The sequence below is a fragment of the Zootoca vivipara genome, chromosome 11 (genome assembly GCF_965207765.1).
Source record: "Zootoca vivipara chromosome 11, rZooViv2.hap1.1, whole genome shotgun sequence".
Taxonomy (NCBI): domain Eukaryota; kingdom Metazoa; phylum Chordata; class Lepidosauria; order Squamata; family Lacertidae; genus Zootoca; species Zootoca vivipara.
Window position 1 is genome coordinate 10,246,721 of NC_142594.1, and position 12,086 is coordinate 10,258,806.

The 12,086-nt window shown below is 43.1% G+C and overlaps 1 protein-coding gene and 1 long non-coding RNA gene across 2 annotated transcripts in view; both read right to left on the reverse strand.

Annotated features, from left to right (window-relative positions):
- LOC148684201 (uncharacterized) overlaps positions 1–12,086 on the reverse strand; it is a 380,707-nt gene that overhangs the window by 258,550 nt on the left and 110,071 nt on the right. The gene's annotated exons all lie outside the window — the stretch shown is intronic.
- TMC2 (transmembrane channel like 2) overlaps positions 1,351–12,086 on the reverse strand; it is a 42,293-nt gene continuing 31,557 nt past the window's right edge. The window contains exons 14-19 of the mRNA XM_088653659.1: positions 11,783–11,850; positions 8,405–8,644; positions 5,980–6,105; positions 5,165–5,243; positions 4,082–4,202; positions 1,351–2,812 (exon numbers count right to left, since the gene is read on the reverse strand). Of these exons, the coding sequence (XP_088509785.1) occupies positions 2,550–2,812; positions 4,082–4,202; positions 5,165–5,243; positions 5,980–6,105; positions 8,405–8,644; positions 11,783–11,850 (897 nt within the window). The 3' untranslated portion in view covers positions 1,351–2,549. The remainder of the gene's footprint in view (positions 2,813–4,081; positions 4,203–5,164; positions 5,244–5,979; positions 6,106–8,404; positions 8,645–11,782; positions 11,851–12,086) is intronic.

The window sequence follows — 12,086 nt, forward strand, 5'->3', positions numbered from 1 at the left end:
TAGAAGTTTATGCATCCAAGGGTATTTTACAGGGCATGTTGGAATAATCTTGGTCACATCCATGCTATGATGCCTTACTGTTTTACACAGGGCAGGGCCCACTGGTAGCTAATAAATTTTATCAGCTACTGGTCATGTTTTTGAATTAAATAGACTATTGGGCCAGCACATTAACTTTGAGCAGTATGTACAGTATTTTTCTGTCTATAAGATGGCCCCATGTATAAGATGCCCCCTAATTTTTGACATTTTAAAGGAAAAACTAGTCTTATACACTGAAAAATATGGTAATTTCTGAAAAGACTCAGCAAAGTGTTTTTTAACCCCTTTCTCCTCTGAATAGCATTGGGGGCTTTTTTTTAGAGCTGAAGCTGGTTTGTTTCACAAAGATTTAAGGTGAGATGTCATAGCCACTCAGGAAAAAAAAGGACAATACGTACCTTTATTAGGTCAACCAAAATGTTACAAAATAGTGTGGAAGCCTTCCTGTTCTTCAGAAATCTTCACCTGCCTACCCTGTTTTCCCTATTTTAAGACATAGTCATAAAATAAGCCATAGCAGGATTTTAAGCATTCAATGAATATAAGCCACACCCTGAAAATAAGCCATAGTGATAGGCGTAGCAGCAATGCCGGCCATGGCAGGAGGAGGAAAAAAATAAGACACCCCCTGAAAATAGGCCATGGTGTGTTTTTGTTTTTTGAGGAAAAATAAATATAAGACGGTGTCTTATTTTCAGAGAAACACTATATGTTAAAGATGGTGGGGAGAAAAAGGCAGCTGGTGTGCCTTTGCTGAAAGTATTGAGAATTTGTGTAAGAGCAGTTAGCAGATAAGCAAATGAAACCTTTTTCAGATACTGTAGGTTTCAAATAGTACCCTGGTCTTATGGGAAGGATCACTCGAGACCCAATAAATACAATGCTGCTCAGATCAGTCTGACCTTAAGCAGGGTCAGTCTGGAAAGTGGGATGGCTCTTGCCTCGGAACAGGTCCTGCCTGTTCCACACTAGATGAGAGCTTTATTAGGCTTCTGTTGACTCTTTGACAAGTAATGGTATCTGGAAGTTCAGGCAAGAGTTTGTCTCGATAGAGGAATGATTCTTCCCCCTGGTGTGGAGGCAAAAGAGAGGACCCAACCCAATCTCTCCAGTAAGAAGCATCCCTTTTTACCAGGAATGCCTTTCATCTATAGCAGGCAAAACGGGTTTTTTAAAAGTTAATTATAGTTCTAGGCCAGTTCTTTTGCACAAACATGCATATATCCACACAGACTTTCACTATCCACACAGACTTTCACTAAATGTCAGCTGCGGTTTGGAAAATAAACACGGACATATACAAATTCTAAGTTCCTACAACATTGTTTATTTGTATGCCATCTTTCCATAGTTCAACTATGCTCGGCGGCTTACAACATGAAAAGATTTACAAAGTACAACAAAAGTAGTTACAAGCAATAAAAACGGCCACACTCCTTGTAGCCACCAAAATACATGTACACACCTGTTCCTATTCAAACCTGCAGCAGTGAGGTTTGGAAAAAAGATTCCTGCAGGAGCCAGCAGGATGTTTTTTTTCAAGCCAGGTTATGTAGGGGCATTTTTGCTGGGGGGGGGGGGGAGTTGCAGCAATTCTCATTTTTTGCTAGCATTTGAACCCACCACAAAAGGTAGGTTAGTAGTAATGTTGTCAAGTTGCAGATTGGTCATGGTGAGAATGCAGGGAGTGGAATCAAGTCATGGCTCCTTTTACGTCACCACTTTTGCTCTTGTCAACTCTTAAAATGTAGCTGCTTTTGTATTGAAAAACTAGTGCTTTATAGCCTTTAGAGACATTCAGGGTTTCTCTCTCTCTCCTGTAAATGCATCTAAATATAACACCTTAAAAGCCAGGACAGTGAATGAAAACATCTTAGTTGCAACCTTATTTTTCATGCTTCTTTACCTCAGCCCTAGGTCTATATTCTCAAGCAAGGGACCTGCTGCCTAGTTAGCATTGCTCATTCTGAAACCACCTCAAAAATGGAATTGTTCCCAATGGTTTAAGCACTCCAAATGCAAAAAGAAAGGGGCGACAGTTTGGAGAATTGACCGCAGAAGGCTGCTTTTACTTTAGACCTCAAGTGTGGATGTGTAAAATTTCTACTTGCAGGAATTAATGTGCAGCATACATTTCCAGTACATGTAGATGAATTGTATTTTAATAGTAGTTAATGAGTCTAGTTAATGAGGTGGTGCTGTGGGTTAAACCACAGAGCCTAGGGCTTGCTGATCAGAAGGTCGGCGGTTTGAATCCCCGTGACGGGGTGAGCTCCCGTTGCTCATTCCCTGCTCTTGCCCACCTAGCAGTTTGAAATGATGTCAAAGTGCAAGTAGATAAATAGGTACCACTCCAGCGGGAAGGTAAATGGCGTTTCCGTGTGCTGCTCTGGTTTGCCAGAGGTGGCTTTGTCATGCTGGCCACATGACCTGGAAGCTGTACGCCTGCTCCCTTGGACAATAATGTGAGATGAGCCCCGCAACCCTAGAGTCTGTCACGACTGGACCTAATGGTCAGGGGTCCCTTTACCTTTTAATGAGTCTTGCCCCTTCCCATTCCAGGGGATGGTCCGCCTGGGTTGTGGAATCTTTTGATTTGGTCTCAGTTGGTTAGGCAGCCCACCTCTTGGGGTTGGTGGCCGAGTCACTACAACAGGAGGCTGGAGTGTGGCTCCTCTTGCGGGGTTCTCAGGATTACTGTTTCTGGTGGTGCTTGCCTCTTCCTTCATTGCAGGAGTGTTTTTAATGTTGGCAGGCTCTGGCTTGTTATCTTTTTAAAAGGAAAGGGAACATTCAGTGCTTTTTCGCATATTAACTAACCCATCCATCCATGCATCCTTCATATCTCATTTAGCTGTTATTTTTGTGCACAGGAAAGCCACTGAAGCAAGCAGTTAAAATTCCCCCTTGATATCTCCATTAGTAGTTGCATTAGCTAAACTTCTATAATACGGTAGTTCAACATCAACCTCCAGAGGGTCTGCAGCCCACCTTACCAGATGCATGGTATACACAGGATTTGGCTAAGTGTCTTATCGGTGAGGTCAGAGGGCAATGAAATGCTAACAAGTAAAACCTGAGAATTACATAATCAACAGTAGTATTTGGCATAATCGGTAGGTGTAACAGACATCCTGGCACTGGTCAGCTAATTAATACAATGCTAAAAATCCTTTGTCTCTGTTTAGTCCAGAAATGATAGCATTGAAGTTGTCACCTGATGTCATAAAAGGTAAATGCAAAAGGGACCCCTGACCATTAGGTCCAGTCGCGGACGACACTGGGGTTTGTGGCGCTCATCTCGCTTTATTGGCCAAGGGAGCCGCCGTACAGCATCCAGGTCATGTGGCCAGCATGACTGAGCCGCTTCTGGCGAACCAGAGCAGTGCACAGAAACGCCGTTTACCTTCCCGCCAGACCTATTGATCTACTTGCACTGCATGCTTTCAAACTGCTAGGTTGGCAGGAGCAGGGACCAGGCAACAGGAGCTCACCCCGTTGCGGGGATTCAAACCACCGACCTGATCGGCAAGCCCTAGGCTCTGTGGTTTAACCCACAGCGCCACCTGCGTCCCTTACCTGATGTCATAATGATGTTTAAAATGGTCTATGTAAAGTGAGCCAGACTGTAATCCAGTCATTGGGGGGGGGGGAAAGGTTTCTCACCTTTGAGAGAGAGAGATAAATAGTGTCACCAAGAATGCTTGATTATATTCCAAAGGCCTGGGTAAACCTAGTTTTCACCTAGTGCCTAAATGACGCCAACATGGGACAACGTGATATCATTTAGGGAGGGGGTTCCCTAATGGGGGGGGCACAGAACATCCTGTCTCATGCAGTCACCTGTCCAACAGAAACTAAAACTGGAATAACAACCAGGGCATCCTGAGTAAATCTTCGTCCTTTTTTCAGGTTTTTGATTCCCAAGTTGTTTAAGCCTTTGTATACCAATACTGTACTTGAACTGAGCCCAGGGATTTACCAAAAGAATAACATTGACTAGCATTGATTGAAGGCCAGTGGGTTGGGCTGTTTTTACCTTCTGTTGGTTTGGGTCCATCCATGGCCTTTGCACGTGGAACAAGCAAGTCTTCCAAATCTTGCATTGCGGGATTGGTGGAAGCTTTGTTATTCTTCTTGTTTTTCTCATCTTCACGTTGCTATAGAACATTGCACATAAAAACATTAGGGTCATAACCTTTCTCAGTTAATGGACCTTAGCTAGTCATGCTGATTAATTTCAGTTGGCCCACGCCGAGTAGGACTAGCATCGGACACAACACTCAGGCATCAGCATCATATATATATGGTAAAAGCTACAAATTAAGGCAGAACTAAAACACAGGACAAGACTTGAATGTACTCAATATAATCCGGATGTACTGAAAACTGGAAAATTACCTGAAATGCAGCAACACATACATATGAGAATGAAGAAACAGGACAGGAAAATGGTTTAAAACAACAGCACAGGTTTGAGTAAAGCAGGGATGGAGAAACACTGAGGGGAGGAAGTGGCAATTTAAAAAAATACCAGGGTAAATAGAATGAGCAGGGTGAGACATTGCAGTTTAAAACAAGATCTGAGTACAGAGCGAAGGGAATTTGAAAAGGCTCTGCATTGTGTTAGTTAGCGTCTGTGTTGTACCCAACATTTTTCCTTGTTAAAACTGGTTTGTTTTCTAAAAAAACCATAAAACCTCTGTGTACTCTCATAATGGAGTTCTGCAGGTGGGGTGCGACATACATTTGGAGAGTGTATTTATGCCAGTGGAGGGGGGCTGGGGCTGGGGGTGGTGGATACATCATACGTTTTCAAATGCTTGCCCCTAGATAGAGCTGCACACGGGTAGATTTCGTATTATAAAAATGTTGCCGCATTTTTTATATCAGTGTTAAGTGCATCTTTAAAAGTTAGGAATATGAGAATTTATTATGTGGTTTTAATATATAAAGAAGAAACAGGTAATTCAGGATGAGCTAATATGTACTTAAGGAATGCTAGAATAATGTATAGCAGTTAGCATATGAACTGGCACATGGATTTTTGAACCATGTGGTTCAACAATGGACCAAAACACCTGTGGTGTTTGTAAGTTAATTTGATAAAATACAATCATACCATTTGCATTTTCTTCTTCAGCTCTGCATTGGCATGCTGATAAGCTTCAGCCACAGCATTCAGATAATATATAGCAAGGCTACAAAATCAAATATCAGTTAAATTTCTGCGACACCTTACAATGGCTTAAAAGTAGACAAAAGAGGCAGGTATAATTATTTGGGAGACCAAAACACATTGCCTAATTCATGCATTCTCAATACTGATCTAAGAAATGCAATATCAGTTAAACCTTTCATGAGTGCTTTGGTTAATATCCACATTTCCCATCAGTTTTTAACTTTCTTAAAAAAAACCTCGTTCTTTTACAACTCTAGCAAAAAATATCAAAGCATTTTACAAGAATCTATATATAATAAAAACCACAGAAAAAAAATTAAAATCAGAGACCACCAACTATTAAAGAAATAGATTGTCTTAATTGCCTGGATAAGCTTGGCAGCGTAGAAAAGTTTTCAGAAGGCGTTTAAAGGTTAAAACAGAATATTTATAAAATATATACATATAGAACTGTATCATTAAAAATATCAAAGTGGTTAACAAAAAAAAGTGTTGCTGGTTTACCAAAAAAATATTGCATAATACAACATAATTCGTATTATGGATACAAGGAATGGAGATGATTTAGGTTAGGAAGACATTTTTGACAGGTTCTGCATAATCCATTGATGGTTGGTTTGATTTCAGGCCACATACAGAGCACTACATTTTAAATCCTAGCAAATTTTAAACCAATAACCTAAGGATACCACTTGCCAAAATAAAAATCTTCTTCCCTCTCAGGTCCCCAACCTACTTTTATTGGAGCAACTTACATCATAAGTAGAATGGCGGGTATAATTAGTCCTGGATTTGCCACATAACCGAAGATCTTGGCCACAAAGGGTGGGAAATCGTGTTGGATAGTCTCTTGGATTACATCGTACATTTTCTTTTTCCCACTGGAATGATAAACAGGTACATATAAATGCTGTACTCATTAGAGGCCATTATCAACTTCTTTTGGAAATGCACCATTCAGAGGGATTCCGAGACTGTGCAGTTCTTTTTGAGTATGTCAAGACGCAGGTGGATGCATCCATTTTGTTTCCCCCCCAAACATAATATTTAATTGAAATTTGTTTTCAGTTACATAAAAGGTAGCAAAAAGTCCACTTACATAGACTTAGGGGGAGGGGGGGGACAGCATTCCATTTTCTTTTCTAAAGGAAACATGACAAGCAATCCTCATCTTTGGAAACTTTTGTACACTGAGCTGTATTCCGCAGGAGCTGGATCAAGAATGTCTTTTTTATCAACCTAAACCATTTCACAGCTATCACAGTGGGTTATTTACCAGCTGGGATTCAACGCAGGCACCTAGTTAATTCAGGATAGCAGACATTATACAGTACCGTATTCTTCATATGTGCAAGGTCAAGTGGCCCACAGACCAGTGTGCCGTGATGATGCAGTCTTAAAGGGTAGAACAGCTACATGCAAAGAGACTTGTCTAAAATAACCTAAAGAAATTTAGTACGTTCCTTCTTTCCTCAAAAGTCTGAGCAGAGATTGCTACTGACACCGCTTATTAACAAAAGAAGGGTCCAGACAGTGGAGCAAAAGGAACAATTTGTTCTGAACTGGCTCCACGCTGAGTCAGAGCCAGCAGTGCAGTGAGAGAAACAGTTCCTAAATCAAATCAGGGCTCATTGACATGTTAATCCAGTCTGCGGAGCAATTTGTGTAGAGCTGATGCAGAATGGCAGTAAGAAATGCTTATTAATACAGTGATAGTGGAGCATATTCTGAAGAAGTCAGTTTCTGTTTTTCTTTTACCATCTACGGGCATATTACATTGCAGATTTTGGGTGGGGAGGTGATGGGAAGAGTTGCTTTGGAAAGCAGGGCTTTATTTCTGAAGTTTGTCTGACTTCTCTGATACTTTGAGTTTTAGTTTATGTACTGATCCATTTCCATCTTCCAGGTTAAGTGCACAGTCTTATATACAGACCCTCCAAGTGTCCCTATTTTCCAGGGACGTCCCTGATTTAGAGAATCTGGTCCCAGTTTCTGATTTGATCCCGGAATGTCCCACTTTTCCTTAGGATGTCCCCATTTCCATTGGAGAAAAGTTGGAGGGTTTGGAGGGTTTGGAGATATCCGACCCCCGAGCCATCTGAAGGCAATCCTGTATACAGAAGTTTTCCTAATGTTTAATGCTTTATTATGTTTTTATATATCTTGGAAGCTGCCCAGAGTGGCTGGGCCAACCCAGTCAGATGTGTGGGGTATATTTTCATCGGCGAAATGTTGGAGGGTATGTTACCGTATATAGTTCCCTCTGCAACAAGGGAATATCAAGACACCTAGGGCACACCAGGCTGCTCACTGTCCATGGCTTCTCCTCTTCAACAGCTCATCTCTTTTCAAAGAGGTAAGGCAGGGAAAGCAAAGAAAGAAAACACTGGTCAGGAAAGTCGGGAGAGATTAATGTGCTAGCTCAATGTGCTACTGCTCAATGTGCTAGCAGTAGTTGGAGGAACAGAGTACACTTTCTTTAAAACTCTTTAAAGTTACACGACAATGGACGCTTCTCTACCAGTGACCCTGAGTGCTCACTGGAAGGTCAGATCGTGAAGCTGAGGCTCCAATACTTTGGCCACCTCATGAGAAGAGAAGACCCCCTGGAAAAGACCCTGATGTTGGGAAAGATTGAGGGCACTAGGAGAAGGGGACGACAGGGGACGAGATGGTTGGACAGTGTTCTCGAAGCTATGGACATGAGTTTGACCAAACTGCGGGAGGCAGTGGAAGACGAGTGCCTGGCGTGCTCTGGTCCATGGGGTCACGAAGAGTCGGACATGACTAAACAACTAAACAACAACAACACCTATTAAATATGTAATTATGGGGCTGATCAGAAAATCTAGGGCAATAGCTAACATTGCGCCAGCACATTTGACAGGACTCTTCCCTGCAGTCCACTGCACACACCAGGGTCTCCAATGGTCTGGGGCAGATTCAGGAGGCTGGCATGCTGCAGGGGAGAGGAGGAAATGGAAAGCCCCATTGTGGAAGCAGCATGACATTGTTGGCCATCACCCTGAAGATTAAGAGAAATTCTTTATTATGTATGTTCTTCCATGGGAATAAGGCCCACTAAACACAGCAGTAAATGTGCATAGGATTGGGTCTAGTGTGCATGGTAGGACAAATGAGCACGCTAAGGAGGTGTTCTTCACCAGGATCCCCCAATACCTGAATGGTCCGCAGTCGAAGGAGGGAGGCAGGGACATGATGGTGTAGGCAACCGGCAACAGGCTTAGGAAGAGGATCAACAGCAAGAGCCCCATATAAAAATTATTGGATTTGGAGGCCTTGAATACTCGCTCATGGGGAACATTGCTACTCATAACAGCCCAGCTCTGGTAATACATGGAGGTTAATAAACGTAGCACATTTATGCCGACTAGTCCTGGTGCATAAAAGGATCCCATCCTGTAAGGAAGTGGGGGGGAGAGAAATACAGAAAGTTTTTCAGGAAGGCTTTAGCTGCATCCACTTCAGAAACAGCAAACTATAGAAGAGCATAGGTAAAGGTAAAGGGACCCCTGACCATTAGGTCCAGTCGTGACCGACTCTGGGGTTGCGCGCTCATCTCGCATTATTGGCCGAGGGAGCCGGCGTATAGCTTCCAGGTCATGTGGCCAGCATGACAAAGCCGCTTCTGGCAAACCAGAGCAGCACATGGAAACGCCGTTTACCTTCCCACTGTAGCAGTTCCTATTTATCTACTTGCATTTTGACGTGCTTTCGAACTGCTAGGTTGGCAGGAGCTGGGACCAAGCAACGGGAGCTCACCCCGTCACAGGGATTCGAACTGCCGACCTTCTGATCAGCAAGCCCTAAGCTTAGTGGTTTAACCACAGCGCCACCTGTGGCGCCATGCTATTAAGGATAGGCTCAGAGCAAGTTCTGCCAGGAAGGAAGTAGTTAGCGACTACAATGTGATCGTACTATAAAGCGAACTCTCTTAAAATAGAGCTTTCCCCTGCCTGTCTTGCAAAATGGAACCATAGCTACTTATTATGACAGTATCAGCATTAGGGATACATCCGGATGAGCCATCTCCGCCCACTACCCAGATCAGACAGGATAATAACGTGAGATGGCTTGGGTGACTCGAGCAGGCAGAAGAGGCTCCAGCTCAGTTCCTTTGTAGTGCATAAGACAGGAGAAAGGTTGGATGCCGAAGGGAAAATAAGGCCAGCATACGGATAGCCTCCTCTGAGATAGCATGGCAGAACCAGACATCTTGAGCTCTATCACATCAGCAGCCACCTACTGTAGTGGGACTGGGCGTTTCCTAAGTAGCCAATGTTCCATTCTCAGTCCAGGATGAGAGAAACATCTAGGTGGGAGGAGGTGCCCCAATAAAATTGCCTTGGTGGGTGAGATGAAGGAAGGTAGCCGTGTGGTTTGGATGGATGGAGGACATGTTGGAACATCAACAGGCGCTTACAGAAGGTGTGGCGTGGAGCCAAGCCTGATAAGGTCTCCATAAACCTGCCTGTTTCTACATGAACTCCCAGGTGCTGGAGTGACAAAGTGGGCCGCAAGTGGCCTTTGGATCAATTTACGGCATAACTGTGACCCAGAGGGACGACCGGACTAATAATAACAATAATTTATTATTTGTACCCCGCCCAGCTGACTGGGCTGCCCCGCATCCACCCTTGGCCTTGAGAATAAACAGAGACTGGTTCAGGAGGTCCTCCAGCTGTGGAATTTGTCTGGGCTTTAAGGAGAACTTGATGGAGTAGCTGCCCCAGATAGTCCTCAAAACCCAAAGATCCCGCACAAACCTTGCCCACTGGGAGGAAAACACAAGAACCTCTTACAAGTGGCAATGTGGTTCTTCAGTGAGCTTACTGGACTTGTAGGATTCCACAGACTTTCGCTGGTATATCTGGGGCAGGCACATGGGGGGGGGTCTGTGAATCTAAAGCCCTGGTGTCTCTTAAAAAGGACCTATATGAAGAAAAAGAGGGGGCCCTTTATGAGGCTGGCTCCTCTCTTCCTTAATTGAAAAGAAAACATTGCCTTCTTGTCCTTTGCGCCAAGCCTGACCTTTGACTTCTTTTTCCTTTTGTAATTCCCAGTCCCATGACTGAGCAGGGGGAGGGAGGGAGATTGAAGAGCTAAATTCAAGGTAGGAGAATCTTTTTTCATCTTTGAAATAACAGAAAGTAGAGCCTCCTCTGCCTGCTCAAGTCACCCAAGCCGTGTCACGTGATCCAGCCTGATCTCTCCCCCCCCCCCACTGGACTGAGAAAGAAGCATCTATAGCATTTGCTCAATTTCAGGTGCACAGGCTAAAACTTTTAGGAGCATACGTGAATGGGGAAAAGTGGGAAGGCGTATTTGGTGAGTATCAAGGGACATAGGATGATAGGAAGCTGCCTTGTAGACCACAGGGTCCATTTAGCTCAGTATTGTCTACTGGCAGCAGCTCTTGTGGGCTTTAGACGGAGGTCTCTTCCAGCTCTGCCTGTAGATAAAGGGAATTGAATCTGGGATGTTCTGCATGCAAAGCAGATGTTCTATCAATGAAAAAATTCCTTCAGTAGCACCTTAAAGACCAACTAAGTTTTTATTTTGGTATGAGCTTTCGTGTGCATGCACACTTCTTCAGATACACTGGAAACGGAAGTGTCAGACCCTTATATATATACAGAGGGTGGTGGGGGTGAGTGGGAATGAGTGAAGCAAGTTGCTGAATTGGAACTAATTACCAAGCTTAAAACCATGGAGCCACCTGGAATGAATAGAGACATCGGATTCTTATCTCATTATGCATGATCAAACTTTCTTTAGTGCCTCAGCCCTTGTCCCCCCCCCAGACTAATTGCAGCCATCAGCAGCCGTTAACAGCCATCCACAGGTTTACCACTCCCATCAGCCCATCACCCATTCCCACCCACCCCCACCACCCTCTGTATATATATAAGGGTCTGACACTTCCGTTTCCAGTGTATCTGAAGAAGTGTGCATGCACACGAAAGCTCATACCAAAATAAAAACTTAGTTAGTCTTTAAGGTGCTATTGAAGGAATTTTTTCATTGATAGAACATCTGCTTTGCATGCAGAACATCCCAGATTCAATTTTTTTATTTTGCTTCGACTCAGACCAACACGGCTACCTACCTGTAACTAGTTCTATCAATGAGTTATGGTCCTTTCTTGGACTGCAGAATATGGAAAAATGTAGGATCTTGCTCATCATTCAAATATAAACTGAATCCCATGATACTAGGTTCCATATTTCTTTCTTAGGGACAAACTGAACAGGCTGTTCTTCCTCGCCCCTGTTCTTTAATGCATTATCAGCTTGCATAAGTTGACACTATATCCCATGGACCTGTGTGATTATCCTCAAACCTTTTTAAATAGGTAGATGTTTGTTCTAAAACCACCGTTCCGAGTAAAAGTTACCAAAATGTGTCTAGCATGCACTTCTGAGTGATTAGAAGAGCTTTACAAAAATACACAGCAATCCTAAGTCTGATGCAGTTCTTAAGTTTTAATTTAGCATTTTCTCTAGCAAAGGGCTACAGTAGACAAGAATATCTCACCAGATCATTCCTTGGTTGAAGATCAAACCAAGCACATTGCCACTAATATCGAACTCAGCATATGAAGGCTGTAATGAAAAGGAGGAAATATGACTGAATGCTGAATTTTGGTATTGGGAGACTACAGAAATATCAAGGGGGAAATAAAGGATTCTCACCTGAAATTACACATTTGGTTTCCATTCACTTTTACCCTTTGGATTATTTGAATAAATATAAAAGGGGCCTAGAGATCGCTGACCTCTCGTTTCAAAAAGGAGTACCCTAATTCAACTATTGTTGCACTAGATATAAAATTATCACT